This window comes from Carassius auratus, chromosome 25 (genome assembly GCF_003368295.1).
Source record: "Carassius auratus strain Wakin chromosome 25, ASM336829v1, whole genome shotgun sequence".
Taxonomy (NCBI): domain Eukaryota; kingdom Metazoa; phylum Chordata; class Actinopteri; order Cypriniformes; family Cyprinidae; genus Carassius; species Carassius auratus.
In genome coordinates this window covers 17458684-17482607 of record NC_039267.1, presented here as the reverse complement: position 1 = coordinate 17482607, position 23924 = coordinate 17458684, and the positions used below count along the sequence as shown (strand labels likewise).

At 37.0% G+C, this 23924-nt stretch overlaps 1 protein-coding gene across 1 annotated transcript; it reads right to left on the bottom strand.

Annotated features, from left to right (window-relative positions):
- Positions 1-4882: 4882 nt before the first annotated feature.
- On the bottom strand, positions 4883-22792 carry LOC113043561 (ras association domain-containing protein 8-like). The gene is made up of 5 exons (XM_026203018.1): positions 22481-22792; positions 13779-13983; positions 9709-10673; positions 7020-7164; positions 4883-6164 (listed from the first exon to the last, which is right to left on the bottom strand). Exons 2-5 carry the CDS (start codon positions 13879-13881, stop codon positions 6043-6045), a joined length of 1335 nt encoding a protein of 444 aa, XP_026058803.1. The 5' UTR covers positions 13882-13983; positions 22481-22792; the 3' UTR covers positions 4883-6042.
- Positions 22793-23924: the final 1132 nt, after the last annotated feature.

Genomic DNA, 23924 nt, shown 5'->3' with positions numbered 1-23924 from the left:
GTGTCCAAAAAAAAACAAAAGTCAAGGGTCAAGAGCCCAACTAAAGCAAACACTGATCTCCATGATGGTGACTTTAAATGAAAAATGTCAGCATCTAAACCTCTGTTAATTCTCAATAAGAACTTATGTAGACGTCTAACATCAATGACGTCAGTCTAGGTATAATAACTGAAGCTTGTGATGCTGTTTGTGGAGTTGGTTAATCAAATATTTTATCTTCAGTTCATCTAAGGCTGTGGCTGAGGTAGTTTGTGTTCTTATTTCTCTTTCTTTTAGTGCTTGTTCGCAGCAGGTGTTTAAATGATTGAATGTTTCAGGAGCATCATACTAACCTTTAAATAACATTATACCAACATTAAGGAAACTGGATATTTTTATGTTCTTGGAATGTTACAATTCAATGTTCCTAGAATGTTGCATTTTAAATCAAAATCAAGTTAGCAGAACGTTTGAGGAACTTCATACCCTTTAAAAATGTTCCTCTAACATCAAGAAAACCATTTTTATGTTCCCGTTAACATCATATTTTGCTAAATGTCATCCAGTATATCAAGTGGTATTTTTGTTTACAGAGTTAGGCCTGAACACAGCCTTGTTCTCAAACACTTAACTAGATCTTGTGGGATCCAGCTGAAACCTGTCTAGAAAGGACAGTGAAATACACAATAACTGAACTTGCCTTTTTCACCCTTCACTCCCCGCTCCAGTTGGAGTCTTGTCCAGTCCAGCGGGATCAAACAATTAAGTCATTGTCTTGTGCTGGAATCCAAAAATAGTTGGAAACAAAGACCAGGCCACTTAGACAGCTCTCCTCAAAGTGTTCCTTCAGTAGAGAAAGAAATGTTGGGCACCTGCCACACCTCAATAATACACAAAACTGCCTCTGCATGTGCTCTTACAGGACTAGGTTAACTGGTGTGGAGGAAGAAGCACAAACAGTCAGATATTAAATATACAAATACATTCTTAACCAAGAGCGAAATATCCGATTAAGTGTTGGAAGAACTCAATGCATGAACAGCTTTCTTCTTGCTCCTGAAATATGTTCTGCTGTGATGAGCAGTGAAAACATTCAAACATGACTGGGAATTACAACAGAAACCAGTCTTGCCACGCTGCTGTTTAAATATTAATGGTAACCTGATACTGTGGAAAGTCATCTTTAGGAGAATGTGTTTAATTATCATTCTAACGTCATTTATTTGTTTAAATCCATGTTCAGTAATGTAGAACATTATACTGTATGTATTCTGGATATATCTACAGGTTGTGAATAATTAAATAATGCTTGTTAATTCACTGTTTATCTTCACATTAAATAAACAGTTCACCCAAAATATGATATTAGGTTGAAATTAATTTATGCTGGGTACATAAATAATTTGCTGTATTCAAAACAGAATAAATCTGCCTCCAAAGGGCATTTTGGAGGGATAACAATATGGCAGTCACATTGAAGGGTCGTTGCAAACCAATGAAGGATTTACAACTGAGGGACACTTCACTTCCCAGATTCTTTCATTTTACTAAGTTTGTAATTTTTTTAGAAATTCAAGCACAAAATATGGTTTTGTGGCTCTTTAATGTGTGGTGACAGATGACGCCTCAAGCAGCACGTCAATCAAACATATTTTCATATTTAGGGGAGACCGGGGATGAAAGTAACACTTTTTGTTTGAGCATCAGTAAATCAGTGGATGTTTGTGTGAGTGTGTACTGTATTCGGTCACTAGCTGTGATGCCATCTACCAATTTTTATGTGAATTTTGGAATATCACATAAAAAAAATTGATGGATTGAAATGTTAAGATGCACATAAATTCTAACCGTGCACACATACACACACATGTGCTCAGTTGAGGAAGATGGTGTTTTTATCCAATAAGAAGATGTGGTCATGAACTATGGATGGTTAAACATGGAGTCCCACATGGATGGGAAATGATATGCAGGTGCCGTTGTGCTAATTAAAACTAGGCATTGCAAGCTCCATAAATCGGGGAGGAGATTCATGTACGCACAATCTTCTGCTGACTGGGTATTGCTAAGGGAAATTTGACTGCATCTCATGTGTTCATGCGAATGGTGCTCTTCTGATTGTGCTGCAGGATGATGACCTATTTGACTTGGACTCGATCTCAACGTCCACAGACACGGATGCACTACACAAAGGAAGACCATTCACTTTTATTAAGGTAGATCAGGTTATTAGTATGCATGGCCAATTTGAGAGGAAGTTTATGCTGATTTATTATTATTTTAAAATGTTTCCTGTGAATGTAGACTGTGCAAATGAATTAATGAGTGAATGAGAGACTTGTGGAACAGAATAAGACTGACTGTTTGCATTTTGAAGTGATCCTCATTTCAAAGGAGTGCTCAGAAGAAATCAAAATGAAGTTGAGAGTGTTATGGTAAGCATTACGGTAAGTTCACTTTAGTAAGGCCATTTTAATACAGCACTTGCATATTATAGAATGGGGCTAAATGTATTTTTTATTTTATTTTTATCAATTTTTTTTATGTTTGATGAAATTAAACACTAGCTATAAAATTAGGTTATGACACAATGGAATGACCATTTTATGGCAGATGATACATTTAATGTGCTTAAAAATCATATTTTTATGAAAAATATTTAAGATGTCTCACAATAATAGTAAACAAACATGGGATATTTTCTTAAATGCTTAGATGCTTTTCTGTATACTCTGTTTTTATGCAATTCTTATTACGCTTTATATGCCTATGTGCTTTTTACTTTTTTTCCATCATTAGGTCTAGAACTTTTTTATTTTAGAAATTTTTCTTTTATGTTTTTTTTTTTTCCGCAAAAAGGAAGAACTCATACATACTCTAGAGTCGAAGAAAGTCAAGCTGTTCCTCTCTACTGAAAGGGATGATGTCTATGTAGCTCTGCAATACATCACTTCATGAACATTTAACAAGTTTGTTTTAAAAATATTTATTTTTAATGCATGATTCAAATTTTATTTTATATGCATTGATACACATTAGTTTATACAACGGCGTTTTAGTGCCATGTTGAAAAAAAAAAATCTAAGATTACGAGATTATAGAAGTCGTAATATTTCGAGAATAAAGTTGAAATATTTTGAGAATAAAGTCGTAATAGGCCTACTATGCTAATAAAGTTGAAATATTACGAGAATAACGTCGTAATATTACGAGAATAAAGTCGAAATATTAAGAGAATAAAGTCGTAATACTATGAGAATAAAGTTGAAATATTAAGAGAATAAAGTCGTAATACTATGAGAATAAAGTTGAAATATTAAGAGAATAAAGTCGTAATACTATGAGAATAAAGTCGAAATATTAAGAGAATAAAGTCGTAATACTATGAGAATAAAGTCGAAATATTAAGAGAATAAAGTTGTAATACTACGAGAATAAAGTCGAAATATAAAGAGAATAAAGTTGTAATACTACGAGAATAAAGTCGAAATATTAAGAGAATAAAGTCGTAATACTACGAGAATAAAGTCGAAATATAAAGAGAATAAAGTTGTAATACTACGAGAATAAAGTCGAAATATAAAGAGAATAAAGTTGTAATACTACGAGAATAAAGTCGAAATATTAAGAGAATAAAGTCGTAATACTATGAGAATAAAGTCGAAATATTAAGAGAATAAAGTCGTAATACTATGAGAATAAAGTCGAAATATTAAGAGAATAAAGTCGTAATACTATGAGAATAAAGTCGAAATATTAAGAGAATAAAGTCGTAATACTATGAGAATAAAGTCGAAATATTAAGAGAATAAAGTCGTAATACTATGAGAATAAAGTTGAAATATTAAGAGAATAAAGTCGTAATACTATGAGAATAAAGTCGAAATATTAAGAGAATAAAGTCGTAATACTATGAGAATAAAGTCGAAATATTAAGAGAATAAAGTCGTAATACTATGAGAATAAAGTTGAAATATTAAGAGAATAAAGTCGTAATACTATGAGAATAAAGTCGAAATATTAAGAGAATAAAGTTGTAATCCCACGAAAATAAAGTCGAAATATTAAGAGAATAAAGTCGTAATACTACGAGAATAAAGTCGAAATATTAAGAGAATAAAGTTGTAATACTACGAGAATAAAGTTGAACTATTTCAAGAAAAAAAGTCAAAATGTTTCGAGAATAAAGTCGACTCGAGATATTAAAGGAATTTATATTTTATATACAGCGATCTGATCATTAAAGAGCTTGAGAAACACATTATTGTAAGACACATAATTTGTGTTTCACTATAAAACTGATTTTGAAAGCTGAGACATTAAAAGTACGTTGATCAAAAGCACGAATCTTATTGCTATCGGGTGGCTGGCGCACTTTAAATAACGAATGCAATGGAAGATATGAAATATTATTTCCAAGCATACTTTCCCCGTGAGTATGACACATGGTATGATTTCTGCTAATCTATATTTATAGTGTTTTTTTTTTTTAAGCGTTAAATAAGAGAGCTACAGCGCCCCCTGAAGGAATGTCGATTGGGTGTGTGAGTTGATGTTAAGACAAAAAATTTTCTTGTTCAGTCTGTTAATAAATATCATATTCTTGATATTAAGCTGTCAGCAAGTCCTTAAAATAGACTCTTCCTCGTCCCAGTAAGATGCTGCGGTAAATTTCTCAGGTGATGTTATTGGCTTCTCTGAGGATTCACTTGACAGTCTTTCAGATTTTGGATTCAGTGAAACCCAAATAGAGACCTTCAAATCAGCAAAGGTAAATTATGAAATAATTGTATTTACACAACGATCATTTTTTTAATCAGGTGCCAATTCTGTTCTCTTGCTGTTACACTTGACTTTGTATATTATATTCAAAAGAGTTATGTTGTAAAATAAGAAGCATCCATACGGGGGGATTAGTGTTTAATAGTAGTTCACAGTACTATATAGATTTTTTAAGGGTTTGTATGAAGCTTTTCTATGTTTATAAAAAATATGGTACATGCTTGACAGTAGAAAAAAAAAAAACGAAAAAAAAAAAAAAGGTTAAATGCCCCTAAAAATCTTCTGAAATTAAATGCAGCCATATTTAAAAGACACAATATGAGCAAAGTCTGAGCATAAAACGTCTTAATATATTTTATATCATCTAAATTCACAGACTCAGCATGCTTGCACCATCGTAAAAGTTGATCCTAACATGGCTTGAATTTCAGAAAGGCACTACTTTCAGCTAAACAGCTGTGATTTCATATATTGAACCACATTGTATATAGCAAATATATAATATTAAAGATATAGTTCACCCAAAATGAATATTCCTTTAAAACATTTTTTTTTAATATCTCCCAAGTCATAATGATTCGAATAGAAGCGTGAACATTTTCATTTCGGGGTGAACTATTCCTTTAAGAGTAAAAGTACATTTTCAATCTGTTACATTTTATGCATATTTCGAAAATAATGACACTGGCAAAATTAAAGCAAGGAGTACAATATTTTGCAGTCATGCAGTAACACATTGCAACTAAAATAAGTGATTGTCTTTGGCTCAACATTAATACACTTACACAAATTGATAAATCAAAGTATGAAATGGAAAAAAACAAAAAACAAAGACTAAATCTCACAGGTCAGATTGAGCTCCACTAACAGTAAACACAAATGTGAAAGTTGCACATTCATACAAATGTTTTCAGAGGCTAAAATAAGAATAAAAAAATATATTTATGCTTCCAAAGTTATTCATCCTTCATCTGCTTGTTTTTATGTGACAAGGTTACAGATATCACTTTCTAACATTAGACACTACAATGATACTATGAAAATCAGCACACGTACTGTTTGTATTTGAAATGGTATGCAGCTCTTTGTGATCAAGATCAAGTATTCTGAGTCTGACAGGAAACTGAAAACTGCTTAAGAGGTGTTCATGAGGCCACTGGAGTTCTCCTTCATGCTGAGCACATCGGCTGTCGGTTTTGCTTGAATTAGCATCAAATAAAATGTATTCAGTCTCAAACATATATGAAGAGGGGGGAAAAAAAAGAAGAAAAAAAGTGGTCCTTAGACGTAGATGCCCTCAGGATTTAACCCTGAGAAGATCGGACTATGGAGTCCACGGATCCCGCCAACCTCTGGATGAGATAAACCCGGTCGTTTCAGTGAGCCAGTTAATGCAGCAAAGTCTGGGAAATCAAAGAAAACAACTTAATTTAAGAACTTTGTGTAATGTCTCATTGTGTTTACAGGGATTGAAAGGCTCTATATGCAAGGAAGAACAAAATTAGTGTAGTCATGACCAGATATCTTTGCTTAATTCCAATAAGAGTTGCTTGTTTGGAATATCATATCACCATAATACTATTCCTGTGGTATATAGTATGGATACAATGCATGTAATGTGAATGCATAGAATATGCAAATACAACGGAGCACAATGCACTATCCACAATGCAATGCAGTTTACTTATTTCTAGTGTGACGAAATAAGCTGGAAATAATATCATCTGTGATTTTGACTCATTATTCGATCAGATTCAGGCTGCATGCAGTAGGCTAATATTCAAACTGTACAAAAACAACTCTAACCACAAGGTGGCACTTTGGATTATTAATATAAACAAAAACAGAAAAAGCACTTTGAAGGCTTGCAACGGCAATGATATTTTTCATCCAGGCTTGACGTCAGCAGTAAAAAAGAAACAACAGATTTTTGTACTTGACAAGGCGAATGACAGACAAGACCACTGAGTCCCTCATTGCAACTATAATCTGTCACAGCACTAATGAAGCAGGAGCACGCAAAAGCTCGGCAGGAAAATACTTTTTAACTCGGCCCTACATGGGCCAGCAGTTTTTTGCTAGATATGTAAGTGAAAAGGCACTGCACTAAATTAAAAACAGATGCGGTCTGGCCATTACTGACACTTGTAAAATAGACTTGTTACTCATTATGGTTGAGGTCTCATATTAACAGAATCCACACTGCATGGAGCATATCCCTGGGGCTTTAGATATATTGTCAGCACTAAAAGCAATACCTTTATCATCTGTTGTGCTGCTGGAGTCATCATCGCCAGGCTCCACGGGCAGAACAGTGACTTTGGTGCCGGTTTGTTGTATGAACTGCTGGAGGTTTACCTGCCTCAACTCTTTGGTGAGCTGCTCCAGTTCATAATGACTCTCCTGGTGAAAAGAGGGTGGGTGGAGAAGGTGCTAATGAAATGTTTGTGTAGTATTGCAACTGGCACTCAGCCTGCAGCAATGCAGTAACGACTGGCTTATAAAGAGTAAAAATGTTCCAATGTACTTCCACCAAATCAGCTCACGATTCTAAACAGATGTGTCATTTTTGCATTCACAACAATCGCAAGAAGTGAGAAATATTTTAGATAGAATTCTTATGAAAAGAGCAGCTAATGCCAGCATGAATGACTTTTGTTAGTGAGTGCTGGTTTGGAACTCGTCTAGTTAAAGTGTACTTCAACCAGCTACGTTGTTTACCATTTGTCGTTTGTTGAGGCTAGTCAACCTTCTCCAGCATTTTGCTGGTTTAACTTAAGAAGCCTTGTGGAGAAAACCACAGGGTCAAGTTTTGGCTGTTTAGCTTGGTCGAGTCCCTGCTGGTAGATGCAGATATTTTTGGATGGCTCTTAAAAGCGTGAAATGGAAATCCTCCCTGCTGCCTTTAAAATCATAGCTAAGGCTAGTCGTTAATGAAGGTCTAATGTTGGCACCTTGATTCGTGTGGTGCCTTCAGCTAATCATCATTGTCACCATGTCATGATGTCAAAAACGTTTTTCCATATTCCACTATGTTCTTCCCTTAACTTAGACGAGTCGATATGTACCTCTCGTCTCAGTGCGTGCACTCAATAGTTGTAGCGTGCGACACCACTATGTTAGCATTTAGCTTAGCACCTTTCATTCCTTAGGATCCAAACAGGGATGAATTTAGAAGCTACCAAACACTTCCATGTTTTCCCTATTCAAAGAAGGTTACATGAGTAGTTACACAAGTATGGTGACAAAATTAAATGTGGTGATTTCCTAAGCGGATAAAAATGATGACTAAGATGTATGGAGAGCACTTCGCAGCACTTCGATCTCAGCGCAGTAATACAATCTGAAGAATGGCTCTGACATCTGTCAACTTTCGACAACTAGTGTCAACTCATCCAGACTGCAAATTAGAGCAAACTGTTTAGTAGTGTATTTTAGCCTTTAATTTTAGGCACTTCTAGGGCACCCTGCACCATCCAATTTCTGAAATAAACAGAAATAGACTGCATTCAAGCCCTTCACTTGCAAACCTCCCTCCGTCTCATTTACTTGGAGGTACATTATTGATTACGCTGCATTGGTGCCCACTATAGGTGGAGCCGTGGAACCCTTGCAATGGGCTGAACTGGAATGTGGTATGCTTTGGCATTTATAAATATATATATAAGAAGATACAAATCTATATATTAGAGTTTGGGGTGGGGATAAATTAAACGTGATCTGCAATGACGTAACAATTGTGTTGCATCGTGGTCTATGGAGCAGCCTGAAGTATGCATATGAAGCAGACTTGCTCCCGCTGTCAAAATCAAGGGGTCGAGGGTCAGGCCATATAAACTTCCCGAAGTGGAATGCACTTCAAAATGGCAGCAGGTATTCCCCCAAAGGGGAAGTGCTTAGGGAAGTTTGCGAGTGCGTGTCTAAAAGTGGAGTGGAACGCAGCCATAGTTAACAGTTTTATCCAGGTATTGTAGACTTCTTTGCAGCCAACACAACACATACTGGTAAAAAGTAGGAATGTTCATTTTAACCGGAAGTAAAATAAATGAATGATTAATACCATCCGTAATTTTTTTTTTAAAAATATTTCCCCCCAAGTATCTCAATTAAGTTTGCTGCATGGTGAAAGAAAAGTATGCTATACTTATTAGTTTACACGCGGGGAAAAGTAGCCTGATTCCGTGGAAAAAACGCGAACTTTGCAACCCTGCATCCAACACGAGCTTGACTGATCACGGGTCGAGGGTAGGATAGATGACTGCAGACCATGCTGGAGTATTTGCTGCTCAGCAGGTGAATCGAAAGTGAACAGTGAGTGCGCATTCAAAAGAGATATCAATACCCGCATACTGATAGCGTAAAAATGATAAGCAATATAAGAATGTTTGCGGGAGCGGCCACAAAAATCACGGGAGTAGAACACACACGTTGCGGGACCTGGCGGTAATGGTCAGAAATTCAGCAGGAGCGGCATTATTATTGAAATTGAATTTAAAAATATTTAGTGTAGGCCTATTTATCTTATTATTTTTATTTGTAATTTTATTCTGTTTTTCTTTGTTCTCAGAAGCACTGCCGGTATGTGATAATTTGACGATGTGTGAATCCAGGTTCTGTTTTTGCTCTGTTGTTCTGTATGCTGCTGTTTGCACATTAAAATTAACCCTGTGAAAATGTATTTTGTATGTTTAATGGGTCACAGACACTCCATTATATTTATTAAATAATAATTTATTATTCTAATCTTATCAGTTGACAGTTAATGTTCTGATAACAAGTAACGACTGTCGGTCGAAAAAATTTACCAAAATGACCATCTCTTGTGAAAAGCAATGCTTATCTTTTTAATAACAATCTCTGGCACAAGACCAGTGATTACCACTGTAGTCTTCAATTTCAAAATTTCATATGGATTACTCAAACTTTTGTTTGTTAAACTTGACGTACCTGCAGTCTCTTGCATGACTCAGCCAGTGAGCGCTCCACTGCTCTTGAGCTGTTTTCAAGCTGGGCCGTGTGTTGAGCTTGAGCCTTGAGTTCTGATTTCACTCTCTGGAGTCTAGCCTTCACTTCCCCCTCACTGGCCTGCTGGCTCTCTCTGATCTCCTTATGTTGCTTTTGAGCCTCTATTCCTGCCTCTACGCCCTGCAGAGACATCAGCCGCTGTTCCAGATCCGCCTCACAGCCACGCAGCCGACTGCTCAACTCCTGAAGGTGCTCCTGCAGCTGCCTCTCGCTCTCCCGCTCAATCTCCAGCTCAGTCGCCCAAAACTCCTCTTCCTCAATCTCCACCTTGTTCCTTCGCACCTGCTTTTCCAAACTTGAAACCTCCTCTGTCATCTTCACATACAGTTCGTCGTCCTCCAGTCCAGCTCTTTTCTCAGTCAACATTCGGAGCTCTGCCTCGTACGCCTCTGTCCTGCTGTCTAGAACCGAAAGAGTCTCCCTCTGCAGTCTCACCAGTTGGGAAAGATCCTTCACGCGGTGGCCTGATAACCGAGGGGACATTGACGGTGAATTGTGAGCACTTCTCACTAAAACCTCTCGTTGTTTGGCACTACTGTCACTGAGCCTGCCTCCACTGAGGATGTCCCTCAGACTGCGGGGCACACCGGTGAAGGTCAGAGACTTTCGCCGTGGCTCGCGCCGACAGAGGGAACGGTCACCTGGAGCTCGCAGCTTGGCCATCAATGGAAGGCTCTGCCGATGCAAGCCACGCTCTGGGCCCCGACGATTCAGACCTTCGGTTGAGGGGTACTCATTGAGAGATGGACCAGTGCGGTGCAGGATAAACTGCACGTCACCGGCATACTGCCCCCAAGTGTTCAGAGAGGCCACTGGACTCTCGTGAGGAACGAGATGTCGCTCGGTGTCCCTCCATTTTTCAACCAATGTATACCGTCCTGTGCGACCTATAAAAAGAACAAGGATTACAGTGCTGAACAAGATTACCAACAAGCCATACAGTAGGTATTAAAGGGATAGTTTACCAAGAAATTTACAAAGAAAACAAAAATAATAGCTTTATTCAACAATTTCTTCTCTTCCATGTCAGGCGTTCTGATGTAGAACCGGGATTTGCTGTGCATTGTTTACAATCAGAAGATGCACAGTGTACATTAAACATTAAGATGTCTTAAGATTTCGAGAGGATGACTTGCATTTTTTTTGCCCAGCCTTACTTATTTGAACCAGAATATACAGATGAATAAAGAGAGATGGACGGTCTACATCAGAAAGCAGGCTTTTGCGTCAGCAGTACCACTCACATCCACCGTGATACTCTTGTGAACATACGTCGAAGACTGGCACGGAAGAAATCGTTGAATAAAGTTGTTATTTTTATTTTATTTTCACACAAAAAGTATTCTTGCAATTCCATAAAATAACAGTTAAACCACTGATGTCACACGGACTATTTTAACAATGTCCTTACGACCTTTCTGGGTCTTGAATGTGGTAGTTGAGTTTCTGTCAGAAAGCTCTCGGATTTCATTAAAAACATCTTAATTTGTGTTCCAAAGATGAAGAAAGGTTTCGTGGGTTTGGAACGACATGAGGATGTATAATTAATGACAGAATTTTAGATTTTTGGTTGAATTAATTGTTTGGTGCTCTCAAAATTTTTTTGTTGACTAATTTACCTAATGCTTAGCATCATGCCTAAAGCAAAAATGTGTAAATTAAAACAGTATGATTTACAATCTCACATTAGTGTATATCATTATAAACACTTTCCCAAAGTAATATTACTTTACTTCTCTAAAACCTTTTAAAGGGGGAAAAACCAAAGGGTAATTCTTGTTTAAATCTGTCATGACTTATATCATTGTTATGTGAATACACAAATATATAAGGGATGTGTTTCCCAATCCCATTCCACCCTCTTCCACCCATCATTTCCTGTTCTTCTCCACTACCATATAATTAGCTGGAGGGCAAAATGACAGAATGATTCTTCATCTAAAGATACACATTCGAAATAAGCGAGCAATTATTATAATTTTTTACACCCTCTTCCCCCAATAAAAACATACAAATTACTTTCAAAGCTGCCAAAGAAGATTGAGGTGTTCTTCAGAGTTGTTTCTTTCAGTAAAATGAGTCAGATTTTCCATGTCAGCGGGCACTTTGGTTGCGCCAGCACGTTTCTCACTAATACAAGAGGGGGCCCTTAGATTGTACCAGTCTGAGTGCAGCTGAAAATAGATTCAAACGATGACGTCAACCAAGACAGGTCTGAATCAAAACCAAATTGCTTTGGGTCCCACTGGTGATGTAATTAACTGAAATCAGCCTTCTAAACTATTCGCGCCCTCTCCTTGAAACTCCTTAAAATATGGCTGATGTCTTTAAACAAGTTGTTAAACTAGTCTCAAGCTGTTGGAAAGCCAAAACAAACTCTCCGATACTTAATCTTCTTTTAATTATGAAATGGATGATGATTACTCAACCTCAATGCCAGATGGTTTCCGCATTACTCAAAATTTATGGCATCTGTGTAAGCAACTATAGCTTCCATGATTTAAGTCTTCCATGCCACTGCTGGGGAGTAACCAAACAAAAAAAAAGAAGTACAGCTTTTTGCTAGTTTGGTAGTCTTCTCCATTAAAGAACTTTTTTTCAATAGATAGCAGTAGCATGACAGAATTGTTTATCAGTGTTTTTGTGTCATGCTGTGTTACTCCTTGTGTGTTGGGATGTCTAAATCATTTTAGTGAACATGTTTGATCAGGTAATTAATTTAATTAATTCATTTATTTCGTACTGTTCTCTCATAATGTCATCAAGATTTTTACATCAGAAAACATCATTCAGAAGACTCAAACACCCACTGATTTGATTGTGTATGCAGCGATTTAGGTTAAAAATGCATAAATACTCAGTACATATCAAACAATCTGTAATAACAGACAAATCAAGAGAAATCACGTAATGAAAACAGTTACTCACACTTTATAGTCGGCAAAGTGTTCTTTTATTTTCAATCTTTCTGAAAATCCTGCATCGGATTGTGCCTAGTTTGTAAACGAATTTGCAGTAAAACGAAGTGAACTAATGACCAAGTTATTCCTGACGTGGTCTGGATCTTCATTAAAAATAAATTTAATCGACTTTTTCCTAATGTTCACATCAGAAGGAAGCCAGTGCACTGCTTGGCACTGCACAAAAACCAAATGATAAAGATTGCTTCAAGGTCAACAAAATTTGTCTTCAGAGCCATCTTTATCATTTGGTTTCTGTCTACGCGCACCAATCGGGGGGCGGGGCTAAAGAGGCAGCAGTGTACAGGCACTTATTCTACGCCTACGTCCTACATCGTCCTCTGGAACACCACTCTCTTGTGAACGCATGTATGAAAGTTAGCAAAAGCTAGAGATTGTGGACTATAAAGTTGTAAATATAGATGTTGCTAAGCCATGCTAAATACTTTTTATGATGGATTGTAGCGGTTTTGGATTTCAAAATCTTAACCCCCATTCACTGCCTTTGTAAAGCTTGAAAAACCCAGGATATTTTTTTTAATATTAACTCCGACTGTATTCGTCTGAAAGAACGTCCTATACACCTATGATCACTTGAGGGTGAGTATATAATAGGGTAATTTCCATTTTTGGGTAAAAAAAATTTAACTAAATTAAAAATTAAATTTATGCATTTAGCAGACACTTTTATCCAAAGCGACTTACAGTGCATTCAGATTATCAATTTTTACACATCATGTGTTCCCGGGGAATCGAACCCCCAACCTTGCGCTTGCTTGCTTGCTAGTGCAGTGCTCTGCCAGTTGAGCTACAGGAACACTAAATTGTTAAATGTTAACTGGGTTAACTGTCCTTTAAAGTCATACAAGTTTTGAACGACATGAGGATTAGTGATTTATGAGTTTTCATTCTTAGTTGAACTAATCCTTGTGAATACTTTCAAAGTAGCTTCGTCAGCACTTTTCCATTCAATTCATTTTTTGACATGGAAAACAACATTAAAAGAGACAACTCAAAATTGACACTACCTACCAATAGCTTGAGCCAGAGCGATGACCACTTCCTGGCAGGTGGTGGCCTCTGTGACCCCACAGACCACGCGCTGAACTCCATCGACCCACACCTTCAGCTCCATCCTGAGTCAGTCTCTGGAGGATCTGGGGCTGCTGGTCTGTGACGTCATACTGTCCTGCTCCAGGGGTCCAGTGGTACAGCCGTCACCCCCCTCACAGCAACTCTGCAACAACCCCAACACGGGTTAGGAAACACCTGGGAATGATATATACTTCTCTCTGCCTCCTGCAGATTCTCATATTCTCATACTGATAAGTGTGAAATGAATTTGATCTTGTGTTTTTGAATGTCTTTTGTTAAATTTGTATTTTTAAGTCAAAGACACATTGCTGAATGTTTTTTTTTGTTTAGCAAGTATGTTCTGGTGCTATTTTAAGGGACCAGAAGACTTGAAATATAGCACACATGTGGGTCACATATGGTTTTATCTTTTGTTTAACAGCAGAAGACGGCTAATTCGGTATGAAATGTAATTTCAAGAGGGTAAGTAAATGATGACAAAATTGCCTTTTTGGGTGAACTATTGTTTTGCTGCTTTTTTTTCTGTAAATGCAAATGATTTATTCCCACAGGATTTGTTCCGTCTCTTTGATCCTAGCTGAATGTTTCCTTTTAATGAGGTTACAAAGTGGCATTTGTGGTTAGAAAGCCATTAAAATAATTTCTAACTTTTTTTAGCTTAAACAAATAACCATTAACTTTACAATAATCTGAAATGCATCTTTCTAGAAACAAAGACGAGTGTTATAATGGTCAGGAAAGCTTTGTAAAAGGAAATGACTGTGCTATTAGCAGGAGACCCCTGTGCTTCCAGATGGACACATTTCCTTCCTCAGATCTCTGACTAGTTGAACAATCAGCGCTTCTTCTGTATTTAACAAAGAAACACGATACTGCTGTCTAAAAAATGAGTCAGTCTCTTTGAAACAACAGCTCACACATGGTCCCAAAATAGCATATTTTCCAAGAAACGAGTTGGCCATGATTCTGTGCTTTTTGTGGAGGTGTGCCGAGTGTGTGAAGAGGAGGAGGATGACACGAAAAACAGTTGGCTGCAGTGTGGACGTCCTGCTGGAATCAGTGAGACCAGCTGGACCTGACATTATGTTCCTCCCACTTCTATGAACAGGTACAATTTTAGGACGAAGGGGTTGCAACCACGCACGCCTGAGCAAATCTTCAGCTTTGCAGAGAAAATTCACAAGATCTCAGTTTATTCTCTGAGCAAAGAAAATATTACACAAACTGTGACATAAAAGAGTCTTAATGGTGTGTGCACAGTCTGCACACCAAAAGTGAATTTAAGTATTTGAATGTGCCGCGAAAATACTTTCTTCCAGTGTTTAGCTTAAACCCTAACCAAACACACCTGAGCACGCTAATCAATGTTTTCAGGATCATTCAAAAAATCACAGGTAGGTGAGTTTGATCAGGGTTGGAGCTAAACACTGCAGCGCATTGGCCCTCCGGGGCAAGATTTGAGGAACCCTGCTCTAAAACAAGTAATGCGAAGCAAATATTTGCTTCGCTTTTAGTGTGAACCATAGACTGTATAAAAACATAGGTTTCCGAAGAGAGTTTTTGAAACCAAAAGTGGACAGAGCGGGCCGTCACTATCTTGGCAGTGCTTCACCGCCTGTCACTCTCGGGTAATCAAAAATAGGCAAAAATGCGGGAGCTAGTTGCTGAAGCCACGCCCACCTAGCGCGACGGCGGTGACAGCAGCGGCAATCCACCTGTCACTCTAGTGGCCACGTCCTTAATAATGCAGAACTTTAATGCTTAACATAATTTAAACGGATGAGTTATAAAAAAATGCAGATACAAAAATTGATATATAGACCAAAATAATTTTTTGCACCAGGCTGTAAACATTTTTTTTCTGCTGTAAAGTTGGGCATTTTAACATGGGGAGTCTATGGGATTGACTCCCTTTTGCAGCCAGCCTCAAGTGGCCAGTTGATGAATTACAGTTTTAGTCACTTCCGTATGGGCTTCACGAGAGAGAGCAGGAGGTTGACGCTCGGTGTCAACGCGCCCAGTGAGTTAACACACACACACACATATATATTATTATTATTATTATTATTACCATGCAGAAAACTTTAACGGAGTAAAAATATTAGGGGCACATGTCGCTAGGCGTGTCATTTTCTCATTCTTTCCAAAGCGATCGGGCAGTTGCGCTCCTGAGGCATCTGTCGTTGCTAAGCATCCATCAGCTGCGATATCCGTTACAACAAGGAAATTTCTGTTTGGGTGCACCCCATTTTTCAAAAACAATGGGGTATTTCACCACGAAGGAAGCTGATTGAGTTGGTTCTTTTCACATGACCTGGTGCGCTTGCGTCATTCTGAAAAGCTGAGATGTTTTTTAAATAGATGTGGTGCGGACGCGCTTGGAAAAAAACGAGCGTGTTGTGACCGCTGTTGCCATTATGAGCGCGCATACCGCATTTGAAATAACGAACTTGAGCGCCCCAAAAACACGATATGTGAACGGCACCTTCATCGGTCAAAATGTTTATATTCGGTTAACGGTTAAATATGAATCGGTCAATATGACCATCCCTAACTAGCATATAAACATATATAGATGTAACATACAAACATACAAATTTAATTAATTTTAAGCCACACAAAGTCAACATGTTAATATTTCTTGCTCAGAATCTGCCATAAAATAAAAAACTTTATTGATCTTTGAAAAGGTGTACCTGCATTATTATGCTATTATCATTATATTAGTTTAAACTGGTCTTCAGAACAACAATATTATCGTTTATTGCGATAATTTCTTGGACAATTTATCGTCCAGCAAAATTTGTTATCGTTACAGGCCTATCCAAAGACATTCAACAGCTAAGATACATTTTTATCCACAATTCTTTTGATAATGTTGTCAGAACGTACAATCACAAGATAATCCATGACGTCCTTTATTGTTTATGACATGCCAGACAATTTTATTTTGTCCACTCTTAGTTTCTTTGAAGTTCTAATATAAAAACAAATTTGTTCTCTGAGCTTTGAGTTTGGCTCCAGCAGAGGGACAGGGACGATTTACTGACTGTATGGGGCACTGCGCTGGAAAAGTAAAGCACTGCAGCAGCCAAAGTCCACAGCATCAAGTCAGAGCTCTTCTCTGAATGAAATACTACACCCGTCCTAGGCTAATAAAATCTGCAGCCACACAAAATGATGCATTACTCACAAAAAACGATGTGCAGTCAAAGGACAACTCTTTTTGGGACTAAAAACCAGATTGTTAAAACATATAGCTTAGCATATATGTGTGTTTTTTTTTTTAAGCAGAAGTCTTTAGTTAAAAATCCTTCATAATTGAAAAATAAAAATTGATGATATAGTAAAAATAACAAAAACAATTCTTAAACAGGCAGTTCTGGATATCTTTCACAGTATAATTAAATCATTAATTTTGCTTAATAATAGTTTGTTTTTTGATCTAAAAATTTAAACGGCATAAATCTCAATTGGCAGTTTTTATCATCATACATTTTATCAGGACATGTTTCCTAGGAATCAAAGCATGACCTTGGCTTTTCTATTGCCATATTCTACCATTTCTTCAACAGTAACCCAATTGTTTGCATACATGGTGTAATAATAGGTGTCTTTTCAACTGCTTTTTTCGCCCCTGTAAAAAGAAGCACACTGAATATCTCTGGTTTAGTGCTGAGACATATGGTGTGGAGGAACCCCTATAAGAGCTCTTCTGTCTGAGCCAAAATGGAAAGTAGAGAGCTTATTAGAAAAAACAAAACAAATAGCTACCGCAGTCAATGTGGAGTTCTTGCCAAATTTCTAATTTTTGATTTATACATGGTTTGGAATCATTCAGAAACCAGGCTGCCAATGCAAGGACATTCAAATAACATTTTAAATTGGCCCATAAATTTATTTAAAAAAATTCCACTTGGAATTGTCACGCAACATGCACTCTTTCTTTCTAATCTGTATTTAGGTGTGTGATCCTCAGCAAATGTCAAAGGTTTGTTGCAAGCTGCATACCATTTTCACTCCATTTTGCCCTACTGTAAGAAGATGAGTTTTGTCCTTCATTTTTACTGCCCTTTAGCGTCTATGACAACAGATGGAGTCTTGTAGCCAATAGTCAGATGCATAGTGGGGCCATTTTATGTGTCCTTTTCTGACTTAAGCAAAAGTGGCCTGCAGCCGACTCTATGCTGACATTTTTCCAGGAGCGATCACTGAAACAAGGAAGCCCAGTTAACGGATGACTTCACGTCGGCTGCATATATGTTTGACTGAATTAACCAAAAACACAAGAGAAGAACCAAGGTTGTCTGATCAGACAGAGTACAAAATGTAATATCAAAACGTGTGTTATTTAAAGTTTGACCTTCTAAGAATTAGATCACAAGTCCATAGTATATGTTGTCTTTTTCACAAGGCAAGAGCAGAATAAAAACAAAAAGTTAGTGGCAAAAATAGTGGCAAAGTGACACATTATGATTATTTGTATTTTGTAAGACAACCTCAGGCGTAGAGGCTTCATGGAAGCACAAGCAAATGTCATTAGGCACGTCCAAGTCGTGTAGAAACTGAGAAGTATTGAAGCTATATTGGCCATTTGAATGGTTTTGTTCAGGCCACCAGACTTAATCAGGAAGAGACTGTGTTGAATTTGATTGCTGCCTCACCATGAGTGCTCCATTCAATCATCTGCGCTTAATGCTGAGCACAAGTGATCACTTAAGTCTAAAACGAGCACTGCAGAAGTGAATCAAGAACCATTTGTGGAAGTCACAATGAAGTATCTGGGAACTGACTGTCCATTTGCTAAATCCATCAATGACTTCATGATGACATCATTCCACATGAAAACTATGGGCCAGATTTACCTACAATTTGCACTAACACAAATCCTTTGGCATTAAAACCTACTGTTAGGATTTACTTACTGCATATGCATTTGTAGGAGTTTATATTTGTGTCACAAAATGTATGGGTAAATAAATCGTGCAAGGTGATTTAGTATAGTTTATGGTAGTCGACTTACTGGTTTTATATTTACGGCATTATTTAACGTCCCCAAAAAGCATGTCTTAATCAATTTTGTGCTTGTGTTGTTAGTAGATTACACGCACCTGATTATCAATGGCTCTGTTTGTTTGCGACCCTACACTAATTTGCGATGCTTTTGGTAGATTGCATTATTCATTATAGAAACACATTGGCTGCATCCGAGTTCTTTCATAAACAGCGAATGTCTCTTCTCAGGTCCTGATGTCTATAAACCACCTATTTCTATATCATTTATCTATACTCTATTAGCATTCAGACCATCAGCATGGTGTAAATGAAACTCTTGCACTGTAAAATGTGACTTTGGCTGTTGTTTGCAGACAGAAAGCAGGAAGGAGGTATAAATTCCACCAGCGTTGATTTTGAGACTGTCTTTATAAGCCTAACTCAATGAACTCAACTGAGTAATATCCTCTAACCATTGCTCATACTTCTGATTCAGGCATCTGAATTGTCCCTCAGGAATCAACGAAGTAAGGTACCCAACGTTTTCCCGCCAATTTCACTGTACTCCTTGTCCAACTTCATGCGTAAATATAAACAACATATTTCATTTCGTCCTGCTTATTAAAAACATTTGGCAAACTCGTCTTCCTTATGCTTTGTCCGGGACCAAGAGAATAAATTGTGGTGATTGCTAAGACAAACAAAACATATTATTGCTCAAACTTAATGTTAAACAAACCACTAACCCAGAGTTAAACTTTGGATGGCATTTCTAGATGAAGGGTTTTTGTATGGACACTCACATGTTCTTCAGGAAAAACTCAAGATTTGGCTGATTCAAAAACTGCATAAAAGCAAATATAGAAAAGAAATATCCCCCGAATATTCCTCCAAATGGGAAGTTAACATAGCATATGTCTAAAAAACCTAACATTGGGTTATTAAGAATCAAGTGAGCTTTTGGCAGCGGCTAAACTCTAAAGTCTGTAAGGAAAGGATCAAATTAAAAACCAATGATACAAGTTTGAAGGTCTATCCAAAACCAAAGAGAATGAGCTAATTTCTCATGGAAAGATGGTGTGCTGTTACTATTGCTGAGCTATTTTGGATTAACCTTTTATTCTGTTGTGCTTGCACTAGCTGCCATGCTACATGTAATTACTAGCGATCTATGCACTCTCCCATAATTAGTTGCAGGCCTCGGCTGAAACCGTTCCAAGAGTAAAAACACCCCAAGAAACACACATAGATAGATAGATAGATAGATAGATAGATAGAAGATAGATAGATAGATAGATAGATAGATAGATAGATAGATAGATAGATAGATAGATAGATCTTTTGAACAATCTTATTTTGTCAGTTTATGAAAGTAAATGTGACCCAAAGCTTTCGAGGTCAAACCTCACGTCACGTGACCAAATGGTAGACTGATGGTTGATCAATGTTTTAATTCGAGAGTGAATGAAGCCCTAGATTTTGATCAGTTCTTCACTGAATGTGACTGTGTTGCTTCAAAAACAGTCATCTGGATTAGTTTCATCCCACCATTTGATCCTTATTGGAGCTTGGAAGATTTGGCTCCTTTTGACTTTCATAATATGGACAAAAACAGCTGAAACCTTCTTCATATCATCTTCTTTATGCTCCACAGACAAATGAAAGTCACACAGGTTTGGAACGGTGTCAGGTTGAGTAAAAGATGACAGAGGTTTTTGGGTCCGCTGTGAATTTACTGAAAAGATTAGCTAGTGACTAAGGCATTGTTGAGGCTTGATGGCACGCAGGTAGTTATCCAAAGACTTAGGCCTTGATTTTACACCATGGAAACTGATAACATTGAGGTTACACATTCCACACAGCTGGGCACTGAGCGCTTCAGGAGATAAGACGTTTCTAGCCCCCTTCGCGCTTTCTCTTATCAAAGGCTTTCAGTTGTAGCCATCATCCATGAGTTATATGGCTAAGAAATGTTATTTATAACATGGCAGGTTTTGATACTAAAGTTCAAATACTTTTTTTTTTTATTTAGAAGAACTGTTTGTTCTTGGTTATTCTTTTATGTGACCTACGGCTGTATTGGAATATATATTTAAACCTCGTGTTTTGAATCTCGTTCCTTCCCAAGGGAAAATGAAGGTGCAAATCAAACACTAAGTAAACAAACAACACCACTACACAATCAAACTGAACCACGAAAGACCTCCCGTCAGCCAAACACAGAGGAGAACTGTGTCCTCACCAAATCTCCCATCTGGGATGCCGGAGGAAGGAAAACAAACCTTCTTTCTCCACCCCAGTAAAACAATAACCTGAGGTTTTGGAAGAAAGCGAGTGAATTCACAGCGAAATCTCCAAATCTTGCTCCTAAATCCCCTGGGTGTCCTAAAATGTACTTTGCTACGCTTGATTCTTTCACGAAGTTTGGCACATTTAGCCAAACAATGAGGAGCTTTCATGGAAGGTAACAGGAAAACAAAGCTTTCCTCACAACTATGAAGGGAATAAAACCATGCCAGGTTTTTAAACAAAGTCCTTCAACCTAAGAAAAGTCTACCTGATGTGGTCTTTAACTACAGACTAGCGAGAGCTGCCTTCGTTCTTGTAAATCTCGGAGTTTGTTGAGTCTCAAGTCTCAGTTGAGGTGCTTTAATAAACTTGAGAATAAACGTCGGCGCCCCAAAACCCACCTCCACGACCAACGGCTAGGACGTAGACTGGCAGAATCGCTAACATCTGGATGGCACGTTGAGCTGGATATAATACTGCCTTTGTTCTTTTGCCATGGTTGTGATCAGCAGGCTGGCTTTGAAGGACCAGCCAAAAACTGAGTTACGAGGGTACTGGATGAAGTGTCAACGTGACTAAGTGGTTTATTATTAATCTCTCATCTTACCACTTTCAATAAAGTAGTTAGGCATTCCCACTGTGAAGCATTTGCATACTTTGATGGCAATACAAAAATGCACTAAAGACACTTTGTTGGATTAAATGAGCATTTTGCTTACATGATATGATAAAATAATAACCAATCTTTGTTAGAACAACCAAAAACAAATTTCTATGGCAATGCATGACACCATGGATTCTACATGACATAGTAATTATTTAGTAGTAACCTCATATTGCATCAAATAGACGTGTTTCAATTGTCAAACACCAATTTTGTTAAGAAGACCTATCCTTCAAATATCAATAATTGAATAAAAATGAAAAGGCAAAATATTTGAGAGAATTTACTAATTAAATAACACTGATCTACCATCTTTATTTAGGTAATGTTAACAAATAATTTCATACACATATAGAGGAGGATAAAAAAAAAGTAGCAGTGAAAAACGACTTTTAACTGTTGGGTGTTATTGCATGCGTTTTCCCAGTGTTAAAAGCAAATCTCTTTGGATTTGATTAATAAACTCTGATTTTGTGTTGATGTCCACGGATGTGATTGTCTGTATAATACTAAAAACATGCTGTTTAAATACTGTTTTTATATTTACACGAAATATTCATCTTGATTTTGATGTTCTGTTAAAACGTTCGATGCAAAATTATAATATTTTAGATTGTGATGCTGAATGCGTATGAACAGCAATGCTATGAGGTATTACATTTTTCCGCATGCAAAATCTGTACATTCTTACCTTTATGACTAACGTAAATGTAGGAAACAGTTATCCACTTTTTGTCCGAGCCGATGATACAACGACCAAAGTGTGTGCAATAAATTAAAAAGACGCTGAAACAACATTCAGGGTTTTTTTTCTGTGTTAAGTCTCACTATACAGCTCCGACTGCTAAATATAAACGAACTGTTCTTATATTTGGTGTTTTTTACAGCGCAAAAGTCTGAGAAAATTAGCGGATTTCATCCGTTTGGATCACCGCCCCAGAGGAAAAAGTTTTCACGCTGTGCTGCAGTCGGTCCATCCCACATAAAACTGTGTGGAAAACACGACCATCTGATCTTAGTCGCTGCATTCTGTCAAGTCCCGCCCTCAATCTCATGATTGTGTACTATTATTGGAACACCTTGTGAAGGGCCTTTAAACTGTCCAATCAGAGCTCGCTTTTGAGAGGCTCCTATTGGCCCATCTCTTCACAGAAGGTGGGACTTGTGTGAATTCAGGATTCGTCCTCAAGAGGGCGATAGACGGCTCAGAAAACAAAAATCTCCATTGAGATGCCTTAATCTAAGCACGTTTTTTAATACGAAAAGGTGTAATTTAGAACATTTCGATGATTAATAAATAATTTTAAAGGATGTAAAACTGAAATATAAATAGCCCCACCAATCTCTATTTTATTTATTTATTTAACAAAGTATGATCATCATACTAGCGCAGAGAAAAGTAATTCAAACCACGTGACAATCAACCATATCAAAAGCGCGTTTCATAGAGCTGTTTGAACAAAATATTACAACAGAGTAATGATGCTTAACATTTTAAATAAGCATAAATAAAAAATATATAAATTTGAATACAAATTTGAATACAGCAAACCGGTTTGACGTCATTATTTAAATAAAGACTGACTTGCAAAACCATGGAAATACTGACCTCTTGTGTCTTTTGCGTTTTTTGATTTTAATGCATCTTGTAAAACCAAAATATTAATTATTATTTATTATATATTTGTAACAGATGTATAGATCAAATAATAGACTGTACTAAAATCGTAAATCTTCAACCATCAGCTGTGTTGCAAAATATTTTGTAATTACTTCCAGGATAATAAAAATATATAAATAATAATTAAATGTGAACTCAAAAATAAATCTTACCGCAAGGTTTGTGCAGAGTAAATATCAAGTATAATTTATGCAATAATTTATAATTTTAATTCAAGCTACGTATTACAAAAGTAATCCACCCACGTTAATAATGTATTTTATTATGTAATTTAGTGCATTTTCTTTGAATGTTATTGCACACACACACACACACACACACACACACACACACACACACACACACACACACACACACACACACACACACACATATATATATATATAATTTTAATTATGATAAAAACTAAAACATCTCTTCACAAAATGTAAATTCACTAATGCAATACAAATAT

Coding starts and splice junctions, on each gene's coding strand:
- LOC113043561 (XM_026203018.1), bottom strand. CDS start 13,881: ATGGAGCTGAAGGTGTGGGTCGATGGAGTTCAGCGCGTGGTCTGTGGG. Junction 7,165..9,708: donor AGTCATGCAAGAGACTGCAG/GTACGTCAAGTT, acceptor TCTTTTCACCAG/GAGAGTCATTATGAACTGGA. Junction 6,165..7,019: donor CAGCACAACAGATGATAAAG/GTATTGCTTTTA, acceptor TTGATTTCCCAG/ACTTTGCTGCATTAACTGGC.